Source organism: Sinocyclocheilus rhinocerous, unplaced genomic scaffold (genome assembly GCF_001515625.1).
Source record: "Sinocyclocheilus rhinocerous isolate Xijiao unplaced genomic scaffold, SAMN03320098_v1.1 scaffold767, whole genome shotgun sequence".
In the NCBI taxonomy this organism is placed as follows: domain Eukaryota; kingdom Metazoa; phylum Chordata; class Actinopteri; order Cypriniformes; family Cyprinidae; genus Sinocyclocheilus; species Sinocyclocheilus rhinocerous.
In genome coordinates this window covers 977,556-994,465 of record NW_015633562.1, presented here as the reverse complement: position 1 = coordinate 994,465, position 16,910 = coordinate 977,556, and the positions used below count along the sequence as shown (strand labels likewise).

The 16,910-nt window shown below is 41.2% G+C and overlaps 1 protein-coding gene across 2 annotated transcripts in view; it reads right to left on the bottom strand.

Annotated features, from left to right (window-relative positions):
* Positions 1 to 791: 791 nt before the first annotated feature.
* Positions 792 to 16,910, bottom strand: part of LOC107744626 (mediator of RNA polymerase II transcription subunit 13-like) — a 98,922-nt gene continuing 82,803 nt past the window's right edge. The window contains exons 16-31 of one of the 2 annotated variants that reach the window (XM_016558420.1): positions 14,466 to 15,379; positions 12,212 to 12,379; positions 11,807 to 12,030; positions 11,034 to 11,223; positions 10,839 to 10,934; positions 9,412 to 9,727; positions 9,035 to 9,254; positions 7,946 to 8,137; positions 6,961 to 7,184; positions 6,512 to 6,654; positions 6,091 to 6,249; positions 3,872 to 4,057; positions 3,578 to 3,732; positions 2,886 to 3,050; positions 2,068 to 2,168; positions 792 to 1,968 (exon numbers count right to left, since the gene is read on the bottom strand). In XM_016558420.1, coding sequence (XP_016413906.1) covers positions 1,836 to 1,968; positions 2,068 to 2,168; positions 2,886 to 3,050; positions 3,578 to 3,732; positions 3,872 to 4,057; positions 6,091 to 6,249; positions 6,512 to 6,654; positions 6,961 to 7,184; positions 7,946 to 8,137; positions 9,035 to 9,254; positions 9,412 to 9,727; positions 10,839 to 10,934; positions 11,034 to 11,223; positions 11,807 to 12,030; positions 12,212 to 12,379; positions 14,466 to 15,379 — 3,586 coding nt within the window. In that variant the 3' untranslated portion in view covers positions 792 to 1,835. Of the gene's footprint in view, positions 1,969 to 2,067; positions 2,169 to 2,885; positions 3,051 to 3,577; positions 3,733 to 3,871; positions 4,058 to 6,090; positions 6,250 to 6,511; positions 6,655 to 6,960; positions 7,185 to 7,945; positions 8,138 to 9,034; positions 9,255 to 9,411; positions 9,728 to 10,145; positions 10,366 to 10,522; positions 10,935 to 11,033; positions 11,224 to 11,806; positions 12,031 to 12,211; positions 12,380 to 14,465; positions 15,380 to 16,910 lie in introns of both variants that reach the window. The other variant, XM_016558419.1, reaches the window with a different exon arrangement.

Sequence of the window (16,910 nt, the reverse complement as noted above, 5' to 3'; positions counted from 1 at the left end):
ATGTGGTATTTGTGTTTATATTTACTAGTTATCATAGTAACTATTTTGAATGTAGCATTCAAAGTAAGACTACAAACGTAAACAGATGCAACCTACACAAGAATGGTTAATTATATTATTTCATAAAGCAAAATATGGTATTTGTCATGAAAATAGTAACTGCAAACACATTTTAAAGTGGCAGTTTGCAAATAACCTTGTTAAATTATTACTAGGCCAGTAATTATCAGTATTTCCTTAAAATATAAATGCTTCCCTTGAAATGCTATGGTTCTGTCTGTAGTTGATTCATAAGGGTAAACTGAAACCATCACACATGCAGTGTAAACTCTGACCTTGAAGTGCTTGACCCTATAGCTCTTTGCATGCTGTACATCACACACTTGCATTTGGAAAGCATGTAGAACTGGTGTGGGAGGTAAGAGAAATCCCAGGGTCTTTCAATATCAGCATACAGTTTATTCTGAACAGAGTAAGATACAGGAAATAGATCTTTCTCTGTGCACAAACACTGCATTTCCAACAGGCACCCAGATCCGGTTGTAAAGTCCATTTACACCACACATTTCTTTGTCACACTCAAAAAGTGTCCATTATCACTCAGAAATGGTGCAAACAGGAGAGCCAATCAGGGAGGGCGAGGTGAAGTGAAATGGATGAACTTCTAAAGGGGGGCTAGAAGTATATTATAGGTCTTTGTTATCTTCATCAGAGCTGCAAGTCTCCGTCACTACGATCAGATTTCACATCATAGTCCCTCCCCCCAAAAAACACAAGCACATGAAAAACAAGAAGTTGACTCTTTTTATTCCTAAAACAGAAGCAGTGCCACCCAAGGCTGGTGCGGCATTCATATATAATTATTTATATATTGCAGTTTTTCATTTTTGTGTCTAAATGTGTGGTATAAAATACAATATACGACAATGTACCTCTTTATTTTTAAACACAGTGAACTTCATTGCTGTACAAGTCCCGTGCAGCTAAAGCTTAGCTGTAATTGTGTCCACACGCAAAGGCGTGGACAGAAACCCCCTATCCAGTCTCCTCTGTACATCGTGACAATACAAATAATCTGTCTCCCTTACAAAAAATAATACTCTAAAAGCAACCTACTGCAATTTTATTTTATTCATCTTTTTAGTGGGTTTTTTGTTGGCTTGTTTTTGTAATTAAGAAGATTACATATATTTTTGACCAATTGCTTTAAAGCAGGAAGGCGATACAAACCTTCTAGAACTTTCATATATAAAAGAGGTTAAGAAATCAAATTATACATTTAAAAACTTACAATAAATAAGACAGATGCAGGCATTTCATTTGGATATAATCACATCCAAAAGAAACAGGGAATTAGAGGTCTTAAAACCAAGAATTCATTCTCTTATTTCATAGAGCAAAGTCCTTTTCCATCAGATTCTATGCAGATTACTTCTCCATACACACTGATTATAGAACTGGCTAAATCCATGCTAACCGAGGAACCGTGCACTACCATCACAGTAGCCATGGATCCAAGGATGTAGAACACCACCAGTCAGCACTTCCGTCTTCCTTTGGCCTCCACACTGCCAAAAACTCATCCAAGGCCTCCAATTTCTCCTCTCTTTCTCTTTGAGTGAGTGTTATAAACACCAGACACCTGATTCTCCTCCACAGTGCTGGGTCTCAGGTGTAGTGACGGCCTACCCAGATCATCTCCGTTGTGACTCACGTACATATAAAGTCCAGCACTGTAGTTATCTGTTGGGTTGTTTTCAGATCCACCTTTTCTTCATTCTCCTCTCCTTTTCGTTCCCTGATAAGGTCCTGCTCTCAGTTCTGCTCTGTGAGTGTTACAACATGGTCATAATGAAGTTGTACATTTGATTGAGCACCACAAAATGGATGGGCAGGCAAGAGCGGCGGTCCTGGGTCGCAGGGTCACAGGTCAGCCAGGAAAGGGCGTTGTACTGCTCCAACACAAATCTTTGAAGGGAAAACATTTTGGAATATTCAGTATTCACTATCATTCAATTGAATTATAACACAAGAAGATGGCTTCTCAGACACTAAGAGGAACATTACCTGAGAACATCAGAGGTCTGATTGGAGTCCAGAGGGTGAGAGTGTTTGCTGTGCAAAAGTTCATCCGATTGCACTGAAGACACATGGAGGTGTAGAGAGGCCTGGGAGTTGGGAAAGAGAGAGGCAAGAAGAAATTTTTAGTCAACAGAATCCATTAATCTACGCTCACCCAAAACAAGCTACAAAGCCGAGCATTTCCTCTCATTGTCAGGGCCCTTTTATGAATTAAATTGACAAGCCCATGAATGGGTAAACACGAGACGCCAGAAACATTCATACCCATTTACAGTTTCCTATATTAAGGAACGGTTTGCTGCAGACTTTTTAATTGTGTACAAGTCAACAAGTCAGCAATAAACAAACAGCTGCTTATCAAATCAAATGCTTTGCCTTCATGTCAACACATTTTGCGAGCTCAATTCCCTCCATATATTTCAGTCTGTTTTCTCTCCTGCTCTTTCTTACACACACCAACAGCAGTCTGGCCCAATCCCTGAGTACTGAATTATTAAAAATCCCCCATTGCAGGATTCTCTATAAATGCTGCATGAGGAGGAAAAAGGTCATATGACCTGGACAAAGCACGACAGATATTATGGGTGCAGTATCACAAGGCGATGCGCTGCTTTCTGAAGACAATTACATTCTGGACAACATTTCGTTGGCTCTGCACATAGTCTAATACCAGTTAAAATTGTCAATTTTGCACATTTACAGTATTCCTTGGGGATGAATCAAGTTTTTCTAAGGAAATGTGAAGCAACAATGTACAAATCCCAAGTAAAAAAAATTATGCATTGTGAGCAAGGAGCAATTACCTTTAAGAAAAGGGGACACTGGTTCTGTGCCTGAGGACACGCAGACCAAAACCAGTCAGGCAGTGGACCTGCTTTAGCCGTGGACACGAAATAGCCCAGAGCTAATGGCTGCTGGAGGATATTGGGAGCTTCTTCATGAGGCTCCATGCGGTCTGTACTTTGACCCTGAAAAAAAAGAAAATATATGAAGATGAACTCCAAAAATACAAAAAAGAAAGGGAAAAAAAAGACTTTTGGACAAATTTTTTTGAATAATACAAGTTACACATCAACACAAAATAAAAACCAAGCAAATACAAAAATACAGCAGTTAAAATTATACAAGATTTTTTAAAATTGCCACATGTTGAAAAAAATCTAAAATCTTTTCTGGTAAAATCTTACTAAACAAGTCCCTGAGTGAGCGTACTTCATAAAAAAAGTTTTCTACTTGCATTAAAACTGGGACAGTCCAATAAAATGTTTAATGCAGTCATGCATAGTCTGCAAGGTCTTCGCCTTTAAGCAAAAAGCCATGGGTCAATTTTTAGATTAAATATCCCTTTAAAACCTTAAACAGTTTTGTCTTTTATTCTAACAACTCATTTTAACTCACGAGTCTGCTAGTCAAAGTTCATGCCATTTCCCTTTACAAGATCTTGTGAGAAAACATGCTGATTATTTGTTCCTTATTAGTGGTGAATCTCAGCTACCTTGCTCCCATCTCCTCCGTGGGGGTACTGGGATCCAGGTGAGTGAACAGGTGACGTGGTGGGTGAGGCAGGGAGGATATTTATGATGTCAGGATCAACCAGGTCATTCTCCTGCTCCAGAAGGTCAAAGATGCCTCCCATTGGATCTGATCCATCTGGAGATGAAGCAAGGATTCAGTATAATTTATTTTTATTGACAAGCAACTGATTAATGTAGCAAAATCTCCAAGTAGGGCAAGAACACAGGCTACCAAGTAAAATAGACTTGGGAAAAAAAGAAGTGTCGCTTCTCACCATTGCCAGGGTTAAAGGCAATATCAATGTTCTCGTGTGGGTAGTTGGAGCTGTTGACTTGCACAAAAGCAGAGGTGGGGAACACCAGGATGTGTGTGCAAGACGTGTCCTGCGGGGTGCTCAGCTGGGACGTCTGCATGTTCAGAGTTGTACTGCGACCAAACACTGAACCTGTTGACACAGAGTCTGGACAAAGGAAAGAGACAGAAAAGATTAAAATGACAGACTGAAAGATTGAAAATGACATCAAGAGAAACAAGGACTCATGGATGGAAGTACAAGCTATTATCAGCTGTTATTTTCATTAGTGAATCAGGTTTGACTGAAATTGAAATCCAATATGAATGGTCTTTTTCCTTGCATATTAGTGTTAATTTCGTTAACGAAGACTATGACGAAAAATGTTCGTTGACAAGCTTTTTTCCCATGACTAAGATGAGACTAAGACGAGACGACAATAAGGTCAATAAACGATAACTAAGACTATATCAACATGCGATTTCATTGACGAAATAAGACGAGACTAAAATGTATTCAAAAAGATAAAAACGAACAAAAACCTCTTTTTATTTTCGTCAAAAAAGGAGACAAAATGTTATTGCAGTCTGCTCTACTACGCAAGCTTTCATGAGTGCGGTTGCCAGATATAAAGAGTTCTAATCCCAGAATCAGAGCTTCGCTGTTAAATTCATACATTTTCTGCCCGGTGTGTTTTGCTTATTTTAAGCAATCTGGCAACCATGTGCACGTGCTCGCTCCTCATTGCGGAAGCGCCGCTGCAGATGATCTGAAAAACAAACAAGCTGGAGTTTAGCGATCTAAATGAAAGCGTCATTTAGTGTTCTGTCATGAGATCTCACTATATTGTTTGCGATTGTGATCGCTGAATAAATACACTTACTCAATCGCTGTTGTTTTAATAGAGAAATAGACTATTGCAATTATGGAATTAGTGGAATTACTAGGAATTTCACTGTTATAATATTTTTCGTTTGTTTTAGCTGTTTTCATAATGTAGACAGAGAGATTGCATAAATCTTTGGTGTTGATTTATAAATAAAAAGCCTATAATAAATCAGTACACTAGATGAGGTAAAATACACCATGTATGTGTCCACATTCTATTGATTTGTGCAATACCTGAAATGCAAAAGTAAATTTCTCAAATGACAATTCATTACGATTACAATTTAGAGAAACATTTTTTTTTTTTTACAGTTTAACCATTATACAGAATGACGAAAATGTGACTAATATTTCATTATGCTAAAATGCTCATACATTTTATTGAATAAACAAAAACGGGACAAGTTTGTCTAAATATGATAACTAAAATGTACATTTGAGTAAGACTAAGACAATTAAAAATGGCTGCCAAAATGAATACTGCTGTACAGTTAATTAATAATAATCTTATTGCTAAAATGTAAAGTTTTCATTGACTAAACCTAGACTAAAATACTTTAGATTTTCTTGGACTAAAACTAGACTAAAATGTTAAGACTTTTAGTCGACTAAAACTAAATAGGACAAGGTTGACTAAATATGATAAAAACTAACAAGGACATGTTAGCCCGGGACTAAGACTAAAATGAAAAAAGCTGACAAAATTAACACTATTGCATAGGCATCCTAATATGGGAAGAAAAAAAAAAAAAAACTGTCGCTCTCTAAGCTCTGAGTGATGGGCAAAATCCATCAGATGCAATACATCTTGATACTATGACAGAATGAAAAGCTTTTGTCAAATAAAGCCATCGATTTTCAGTATCATCACACCAGCACAGGAATCAATAGGAGTGCAGAAAAGTGCTTTATGAGATTGAGACACACACAGGAGTGTATATCAGATAGGGACAGCAGACACATGCGTTATGACACACTGAGGCTATCATTCACATCCAAAGCAAAAGATACGCGACTACAGCAGGGTGGGGTTATATTTTAAAGGTAAAGTGTGTTTTTTTATGTTTAATTATCCTATTCCAGTCCGGTTTAATATACATTTTAATAATGAGTTTGAACAATGGCAGAAGTGGGGAGTTTTCAGAAAACCTGTTTGGAAAAAGTTTTATTTTTACAATTCCCTTTTGTGCCACAAATAGAGCAGAAACTAACTAACTATGCACACTAATTACAGCTAATGCATCAAACTAGCCATAAAAATAAGGACGACAACATGCACACCATACAGAGAGTAAAAGGAAGCGTGATTCTACCTGGCATGATGACAAATGAGCCCTGGGGTTCCATGGCAACCAGGCAGGCGCTAAGGATGCTGGGAGTGTCAGCTGCTGAGATTCCGCACAGCCTACAGTTCTCCTTCAGCCTCCGAGACACTGACTGCAGATTCCGTCTGCTCAGTAAAATACTCCAGTCTGAGAGAGGAAAAAAATAAAATAAATTCATTCCCATGTGCAAAAAATTTCAGCGTGTCTGCTGGATGTGCATTCCAGGACACTGATCGGTCAGTTGGCTAGAAGTATGCCACTTAATGAATTTCCTTAATTTTACTTTATTAATAATAAATAACATTTATGTAGCAATCATTTTATAAAAGCAATAATCAACTTGTGTCAAAGCTCTATTGTGAATATTGTCAAGGTTAAAGGCCTAAAAAAACATTTAGATGGGCATTACCTCGCAACTCTCCATGCCCTATTCGTCCAAGCCGGCCAATCACCACTCTCCATGGCAATGATGTCATCTGAACCAAACCCAGACACCAATCCCAGAGCTTATGTAGGCCCAGCTTCCGGGCAGATCCCTTTTTCCTTCTTGCTCTGAGATGACAAAAACAGAAATCATTTAAAACCTCTAGTCACAAAAGCTTAAAATATTTTTAAACGTCCTTAAATTATAAACTAGTTAAATGTGTAAATTTGTTATACTTAAAAGGTACATCATGGAGATGAAAGTAAAAGTGTTACAAAGGTGTAAGGTCTTTCACTTGTCATGGCTATGGTGGTGAAAATGGTTCCAAATATTAACATTTTCTGAAGTGTTGAGTGAATAATTAATTCTGCATAATTTATGCACCACCTGCATGTCACACAATGCTACTGAGTGAGGGCTTTTTTCTAGTTCACCTGTTGGGTACGTCTATGCTGATGATGCAGGTTTCCAGCAGCTCTCCGTACAGGTCCGTGCAGGTAGCCAACAGCCATCTTTGATCATGTGACAGGCAGTAGCCCACAAACAGGACGTTATACTTCTGAGACGCCTCTCCGAAAGTCTCACCCAGCTCCGTTTGCTTGTCTTTTGTTGGGGCCAGGATGAAGGGTGGCGTGTACAATCGCAGACACTCCGGTCTCTGTGGCAAGAAAGTCACATGTCAATGGAAAATAGTGACAGAACTTAAGTTGTCTCTTTTTCCCTAAAAACAGCAAATATCAGGACAAGAGGACAAAAGTGAAGGGCTAAGGTCGAACCATCAACCTCAGCCTAATGGTGGCCATACCTGGGCATGTCAACATAACCTTTTCCTCTCTTATGAAATCAATAAACCCCACAGAGTAGTCACATCTCTTTTGTGTAGAAGGAAGTGGGGTGGGAGAAACAGTGCTAGTGAGCATAGCAAGAAAATTGGATTCTACAAATAGCTCTGTGAAGAAAGGAGAGCAAGTTGAGCTTTCGGATTCCTCTGCCAAAACATGCAAGCCGGATCCCATTAGGGAGGTCTCACGGAGCTGCCCAAGCAGATAATGGAAAGAGAACTGTTGGGTTGTGTGAGTCCCCTTTGGTTTTGTTCCAGGACCGGGAGGTCAGTGTAACAGTCTCCACACGTCACCGAGTTCTCATACAGCACTAAGAGCCGTTAAAGAGCCTGAATGGGCTGCCAGGGCGGGAGCTCTATGGAGGAGGTCAGAACCATGGGCTCTGGGAGCCTCAAATAAAGGTAATGGCACTCCAACAAGGCAGAGCATTGGCAGAGCTTCAGCAATGCTAATGTACATAATTATTTTTAATATTTAGGATACTTTGGAGACTGTCTGAACTACCCATTTCTATACAACAAAAAAGGCAACTGCTTTTGAATTTGTCAACCAATCAATCTGCTGAACCCTCACTCACATCTGGGTTCCTGAGGGAAGTGTCGAGGGCGAGGCCGGGGCCAAAACCCGTCAGTGATTTCACATTGGTGGAGGTTGGGAGAGGTCTTCTGCACTGGGTGAACACGGAGAAGGCCAGAGACTTGAGGTGCTGGGCGTAGAGGTACCTCTCTTCACTCCTCACAGGCTGGAGCAAGTACTGACAGGGGACAATCTAAAACACAAAGTGCACAGTTGTAAAACAGTGATTTGTTTCACTATTGTCTTTACATCACATCTGCTGTTCTTTCCTATAGTTGTCTATTTGACACCAGAGGAAATGAAGTCACACTAGATCAGTGGTTCTCACTGATCACACTTTTCATCACACTTCAATCACACTTTTAAAATTAGGGTTCGTCATATATCCAGGTTGAAGACAATCGGAATCTAGGATCTTCAAAGAAAAAAAAAATTTTTTTTTTCTTTTTTTTAGCAGATTTTAATGCTTGTTTTGTCTTATTTCAAATAATTTTAAGTCATCTTGGGGCCCCCTAGTTAAAGGGGTCATAAGACGTTGCTAACCTACTGTCGCTGTTGGACAGTAGGTCGCTGTTGGACAGTATTATTCCTGCTTCCTGTTTGCAGTGCTGCTGGTTTGTGATTGTAGCTTCGTGTAGCTATGCGCTGCACACTAGGGCTAGGCGATATGTCAAAAATATCTTATCGATAATCGCCGTTAAAAATACCGCGATATCCGATAATATCGTCGACCTAAGCCCCACCTCCACCACGCCCCGCCCCACCCCCACCAAAACAACATTGAAGTAGTTTCGCTTTCACAACGAAACACACAGCGTCACACACGGCGGACTTGAGTGAGCGGCGGCCGGCAGGCTAGAGTGAGGAACGGCCAGCGGGCTTGATAGGGATCATATCTATGCACGAACAGCTTGTAACACTCCAAAGAGAAAGACCTCATATGACCCCTTTAAGAACCACTGCACTAGATTTTTTGCTGCATTGGCTTCCATTAATATACATGTGAAGTGAACATCACCCTGAAATGTTAAACTGACTTTTAAAGATGTGTCCACTGTAAATTATGTCATGTATCAGCTGTTGCACCTACCTGTACAAACACAGAGTTGCGGATGTGAGCTGGAAGGGCCTGCAGCATCTCCAGGTAGCAGCGAAGGAGTCCCAACGTCCACATGCTTGATTGTGATGCCCCTGGCTCCGCCTCCTCATATGAGAAGGGGTCCACAATATAGATCATAATGGCAGGTGGGTAGGTGATGGCATGGGAATCTCCGTCTGTAGGAACTCCGACCTTTTCTCTCCCCATAGTGCTGATGAAAGAGGGGAAATAAAAGGTCTTTAATGTGCTTTTAACCCAAACCTGATGAGGCTGAGTATTTTAACAGTTTTACAAGTTGCATCACATTTTGACATGACTTAAATTTATACATGATTAAGACAGGAAAAGGCAACAAATACATTGTGTACCTCTCTGGTGGTTCAGACGGCCCCTGAGTCTGGCTGTTGTCAGCTGAATTGTCTCCAGAGAGGCTTGAGTTCTGGGTGACAGCCTGCTGGCCCAGAGCCCCAGACTGAGAGCTGTTACCTTGGACTCCATTGCTTCCAAAGGGAGGGAACGAGCTGGGCTTGGCAGACTGGATGTTGCTGCCCTGAGGGCCTGAGGAGGAGGGGGTGTTATTGGTGTTGCCTGGCAGGCCTGAGCCACTGTTGCTGGCAGCACTGTTGTTGTTGAGGGCGGAGCCTCCAGAGGCCATTGAGGTTTGTGAGTTGGATGAGGCGGAGCCTGAGGATTGCAAGCAACAATACTACAGCGAGAATCAAAGTTACGCCTTCTTTCTTTGTGTGAACATTTGGGCGGTGTTATGCAAATCTTCCCACACAGTGAAGTAGACATGTGGGGGCGTGTTTAAACGAGGCGTTTTAGGAGGGCATCAACAAGTCTTAACTTTTATAAAGAATATCTCTTTGGGTTTGAGACTTTAGTCTTTGCAACTTTAGGGATCATATCTATGCACGAACAGCTTGTAACACTCCAAAGAGAAAGACCTCATATGACCCCTTTAAGAACCACTGCACTAGATTTTTTGCTGCATTGGCTTCCATTAATATACATGTGAAGTGAACATCACCCTGAAATGTTAAACTGACTTTTAAAGATGTGTCCACTGTAAATTATGTCATGTATCAGCTGTTGCACCTACCTGTACAAACACAGAGTTGCGGATGTGAGCTGGAAGGGCCTGCAGCATCTCCAGGTAGCAGCGAAGGAGTCCCAACGTCCACATGCTTGATTGTGATGCCCCTGGCTCCGCCTCCTCATATGAGAAGGGGTCCACAATATAGATCATAATGGCAGGTGGGTAGGTGATGGCATGGGAATCTCCGTCTGTAGGAACTCCGACCTTTTCTCTCCCCATAGTGCTGATGAAAGAGGGGAAATAAAAGGTCTTTAATGTGCTTTTAACCCAAACCTGATGAGGCTGAGTATTTTAACAGTTTTACAAGTTGCATCACATTTTGACATGACTTAAATTTATACATGATTAAGACAGGAAAAGGCAACAAATACATTGTGTACCTCTCTGGTGGTTCAGACGGCCCCTGAGTCTGGCTGTTGTCAGCTGAATTGTCTCCAGAGAGGCTTGAGTTCTGGGTGACAGCCTGCTGGCCCAGAGCCCCAGACTGAGAGCTGTTACCTTGGACTCCATTGCTTCCAAAGGGAGGGAACGAGCTGGGCTTGGCAGACTGGATGTTGCTGCCCTGAGGGCCTGAGGAGGAGGGGGTGTTATTGGTGTTGCCTGGCAGGCCTGAGCCACTGTTGCTGGCAGCACTGTTGTTGTTGAGGGCGGAGCCTCCAGAGGCCATTGAGGTTTGTGAGTTGGATGAGGCGGAGCCTGAGGATTGCAAGGAAGATGACTGGGTGGAGGAAGGGACAGGGGTTGGCTGAATGAAGAGAGTGCTGTCCAATGGCTGTGTAGCGAGGTATGGTGCTGAAGAAACAGGGAACAAGATGAAGATTAGAGAGACAAATACTCTGATATATTTCCATGACAGCAGGGATAACGAAGAAAGAGAGACATGGGTCTTACCGAGGTCATGTCTGCAGACTTGGGCAAACAGTTTGAGCTTGGCAAACGCATCACTGCTGCCACCAGCTGCTTTCAGGAACCAATCACTGACTGGCTGCTCTGAGAGCTTATTGGCAGCAGCTCCACCCACCCTAACAATGCCATCAGCATGCACTTTGGAGATTGGTCGATGCTGACCAAGCTTACAAGACTGTTGGGCAGAAATAGAAAAAAAAACAATCAGAAAGCAGCACAGAGAAGCCAGGAAATGCTAAAAAAAAATGCAGTGGACATAAAATCATGAACTATCCATTTTGGTACATATCTGAAAAAAAGTGCACCATGTTGTTGAGTACTTTGTATTTACTGTATATATACACCATATATATATACACCTTATTTTTAACTTGAATTTTCAATGCTTCCGGTGTCAACCACTTCCAGTTATTTTTGGCTGTACAACAACAGTCAGTTATGCTGCTTGATCTTGGTATTTGTTATCATATTTTTTTATTTATTGTTGTAATCATGAGCACACTGGTTTGTTGTAAAAAATATTTTACTGTTTGCTGCATTCATCATATTTTTTAATGTATTGTTGTAATCATGTGCACTGGTTTGTTGTAAAAATATTTTACTGTTTGCTGCATTCTTCTAGTTATTTACCCATATTGGCTAATAAATTGGAAGTCTCGCCTATTCACAGGAAATAGCTTACTTCTGTGTTGAAAAGTAAGGTGGACTTGTGAGACAAAATTCCTTTTGGAAAACTAAAGATTGACAAACTCTCTCACCTCATAGACCGCTGTCAACTCTTTGAAGAAGCTCTTGGCTCCAGAGAGGAGAGCATCGCTGTCTGGGCAGAGGACCAGATATCCCACATCTCTCTGGGAGCCAAAAGGATCCAGCAGTAACTTCTCCCAGTACGGCAGGCCAAAGGGAGACAGCACCACAAAGTCATACTCATACCCAACCAAGAACGTAGGAATGGGCAGCGGCTCCGGAGACTCATCAGTGCCTAGAGAAGAGCAAAGAAGTAAATTAAGTGAAAGTTAAGAGTGAGAGGTGAGTGGTATCGAGGTAGCCCCTGGCATCAAGTTCAAATTCCACTAACAATCTTGTCAAAGAGTAATTTTGAGCATTTCCACTCCAAAACCCATGATGGCTTTTTTTGCTCAACAACTGCCCTTGCTGCTCACCATAAGACCCTCTTCCAGCCATCTTGTGAAACTGCTGCCATGTGAGAGGCCCCTGGACTCCCCATGAGCGAACAGTCCTCTTCTTTTGGATGGCATCCTGAAGAACAGGCTGAAGAGTGAGGAGAACTCTCAACACATCCTGAGAGCACAGCCCGCTCACATCCACTGCTATAGAGGGAGAGAGAGAAAGAGAGGGTGTTTAATACATACACTCAAATTTATCAAAATTCAAGATTTACTATCATATATAATAGAGGTCGACCGATTAATCAGCACCGATAGTCCATTGCTGGAACAATCGGCAAAAATGCTAGAGCGGCTGACAAGGGTCCACTGTCATTATACAGTACGAGAGCGGCCTCTGCTGTTTGTTTTGACACGTGAGACTGTGCGCTGCACGGAGTGGGATGCTTAAGATTTAAAACCGAGACAACAAAATGGTGTGTATACAGTATACTCTAGTGCATGTTTTCATATCATTACTAAGTCATTTGTTAACTAGATGCTGCATTAGTGGAGAAAGAACAGCAGTAGTTTGCTGTCCAGGCTGAGAGGAACATTAGGAATACATTAGCAGAACCTCAAGCGGGTTAAAACAATGTGACCAAAACGCATGCAAGTACTTAATGTCATGATTGTTACCATCTATTTGCATTAGTTTATATCCAGCTGGTCACTTTAATTCATTTGTTACCCAGTGAAATTGCATATTTAAAGCTAGTGATGTGAGAAAGCACACTGATATGAATACAGCTGAAGGAAATCCTGCCGTGCTACAGAGCACCACTCACATAGCTTTACATTAAATTACATTATATTTGTCCCAAATCATTGTCAAAAGATATATTTTTCAAAAACCCATATGACCTGCTCTTTAATGTATGTAACCTAGGCTGGAAAACTGTGTATTGTGCTTTTTTTTCAGTGAAAAGTTTCTCTTTCTGTGGCTCTAATAGCGTCTGTATGCTTCATATACAGATTGCGCTTTCTCTTTCCGTTTTTTTTTTTCAAACACTGAACTTCAAACACATTGATGCCACTTGATTCACCTCATTCTTGAAGTGACCTTTTGCCAATTTGGTGATTAATTAAACTGTTTCGGACCGCTGCTTGAATTGAATGCAACGCCTCCGGTGTATGTGATACCTGTGATTGTCCTAGATGCGAAGCAGTGCTGCACATTTTGTCCATGTGTGCGACTGCCATATTTTGTTATTTTGATTAGATAATCATCAAGTGTTCTAAAATAGAAGCAAATAAAGTGTGAGAGTATGCATACAATATCCATATGTATGTAATTTCAATGCTATGGCCTTTGTGTGTTACTAATACATTTTGAAAGTTGCTTCTGTTAACATTAGTTAATGAACTATGAACTTTATAATCAATATATCATTAATATTTAATATTAATATTTTTATTCATTTACAAAGTATGGTTTAGTACTTTTTTTCATTCAGAATCCATTTTAAAAACTATCGGTTGATTAATCGGTATCGGCCAGTGTGATCCAACCTAGCTATCGTATCTGCAAAATCCACATCGGTCGACCTCTAATATATAAAAATAAGTAGAACACAGATTATGCAACAAAAAATATTTTACCAAAAACACCAAAACCGAAGCACTTATGCAAGCGAATCGTGCCCACAGCTAAAGTTTAGCTGCTAAACTGTGAACACTTAAAACAATAATGGTGGATATGTTAGTCGAGTGCTAACGTGACTAACTGAACAAATAAAGTGTGAGAGTATGCATACAATATCCATATGTATGTAATTTCAATGCTATGGCCTTTGTGTGTTACTAATACATTTTGAAAGTTGCTTCTGTTAACATTAGTTAATGAACTATGAACTTTATAATCAATATATCATTAATATTTAATATTAATATTTTTATTCATTTACAAAGTATGGTTTAGTACTTTTTTTCATTCAGAATCCATTTTAAAAACTATCGGTTGATTAATCGGTATCGGCCAGTGTGATCCAACCTAGCTATCGTATCTGCAAAATCCACATCGGTCGACCTCTAATATATAAAAATAAGTAGAACACAGATTATGCAACAAAAAATATTTTACCAAAAACACCAAAACCGAAGTTTTAATTTAGGCAAAAAACAAAACTTAAAATAAAGTCAATAATAAATAAATAAATCTGGGTAACTAAACCGATTTTAAACCAAATTGATTTTTATTGTAAATATAAATGAAGTGTGAACAAATGCCAAACATGCTCTAATCTCTCACCGCTGCGTTTGGCCCAATGGTGCAAACACGTGCTCTTCACCAGCGTTTCATCCACCTTCCCACCGGACATGTTATCCATGAATTGCCGCCCATGTTCTAGAGCCAGGTAACAGTCATTGTGGAAGTCCCTTTCCTCCACACGCACACATGGTGGTACAGTGGCTCCCCCTGGCCCTTGGGAAAACAGTCCCTCTGGGTCCAATGCCAGCATAGGGGAGAAGGGATTAGTGCACTGATCCTGCAGGAGAGAGATAAGCTCGTCCGGGACTCGATCCTTGCCTCCCCCACCTGTCTTCTCCAGCGACATGCTCCGTATCGCCTCAAAGCGTTTCTCCGCCTCCTGGCTCACGTCCGAACCCCGTCCAATGATATCCAGCTCGTCTTCCAGAAAGAGGCCAGAGCCATTACCGTAACGCCGATTGACGACGGCACTGAAGCCGCACCCACAGGGATACTGGGCCTCCATGTTTGGGTCGCTGATGTAGATGCCCACGTCAGTGCCTTTGATGTTCATGTTGCAGACGCAGATGCAGCAGCTGTCGAAGTTGCAGTCCTTGAACAGGTTCATGACAGACTCCGACAGGATGAGGTTGACGTATAGGCTGTGGGCTTCGGGGATGGAGGGAACCGTTGCAGGCTCGACAGAGTTGAGCGGCCTGCAGGTGGAGGGCGTTGAGGCTGGCGAGTACAGGTCCGAGTTCTCATATTTGAGGGAACCTTGCACACTGGCTGGGCCTCTGGGGGTCCGGGGGGTCCTTGGGGTACGAGGGGTGGGAGCTGAGAAGCGAGGCGTGGCAGGGGATGGGAGGATGCTCGTGCCGCTGTTGCTGGGCGGAGCACTGTTAGACAAGAATGGCGTGTGGGTCTGAGGGGTGTACGTCTGGATGTACTCTTGTTCCATAGCATTGCTTTCACTAGAGTGCAAAAAGCAGAAAATAAGACAAGAGGTTAATTGGGACATCATTGAAGTCAAACCCTACAACAAATGAGCGACATTTAAAACATCTCGTCTATTCTCACTACCATAGATGATTATTGGGTATTACACAGTGGACATACATCATGAGCTGCAGTACTGTACTTGTATCCTAAGAAGACCTCTAGGGGGGCGGGAGTGAGAAACTATTTTTAGACAGACGGTCCAACAGGCAGCTGTGCGAGAAATGAAAGCACAGCTTGTGCCACATGGACCGTACGTGTGTGAGTGAGTGTGAGAAGGCCGAGTGTGGCCTTTAAAAACAGGCAGGCGTTTGAAGGTCCCCATTTGAAGACGTGGCCCAATCCCCCAGCTGCTGTGGGTTATAAAAGACGACTAACCAGCTCTGATTTAAACAAATGTGGACTTTATGACCAGACTTATCACCCTGTCATCAACCATTCGCAAACATCCCCCCCTCCTCTCTCGAATTTCACTAAATTTCTACCGACATCAAAAATAATGACCAAGAACAGCGTGTTCTTTTTGCTCTCTGAGATTAATGTATGAAAATAACTTATCAGATTATTTTTTCATCTCTTTTGATATAGCGGCAGTATAGAGACAATACAAGCAGCATAACTCAAGTCTAACTTCAGACTAACAGAAAGAAAGTGTTTCTGAAGTTCACCCTGACACAGGTTCATAACATCACATGAAACGGCAAACCAGACGACAAGATTATGAATTAACACCACATGAATAACAATCAGATGTGGTCGTCTGAGCTAACACCAGCCATTCAAATAAACCAGTCCACGAGAAACAGAGTAGCTTGAGTGTGGACAGTGAAGAAGCTCTGAGATAAGCAGCTTCTAAATATAAGAAAATAAAAGGACAGTGGCAGCAGATGGATTAGACAGGCTAATTACCCGTGTGTTAACACCTGTTCTTCGCTTTTATTCTCTATTCGCCATTACTAAGAACAAGAGGTGTGTGGGTGCAACTGATTCCACAGAGCATGAGTTTGTACATACAGTTCTTGGGTGAATCTTGCAGAAAATTATATTTTAACCCAAAGATCAAAAGAGAAAGATATTTCACACAGAAAACTTTTTTGCATTGTGCCATAATTTATGACAATTAAAGGCAAATAGATAGCTGAATGAGAATTTATCAAGGAAATGTGCTTTACTGTCAGAATGAACAAAATCTTAATAGCAAAATATATTTTATTTTTATTTTACAGCCCTCTACGAACACCTTGGCAAATGAATCGCCATTCGCTAGTAAATTTTTTTGTTTACTCGCCAGACTGATATACATACATACATACATACATACTAGGGCTGCACGATAAATCGCATGCGATATTTAACGCGCATCTTATCAGTAAAGCCGCTTCTGTAATCAGCGGTAAATCTCCATCACGTGCATGCTTTCACATCGAGCAGCATTAACTACACAGAGCCGTTGTTTACTGACGAGCTGCGCAAAACCACGTTCATATTCGCGCGATTTTTTGCGCA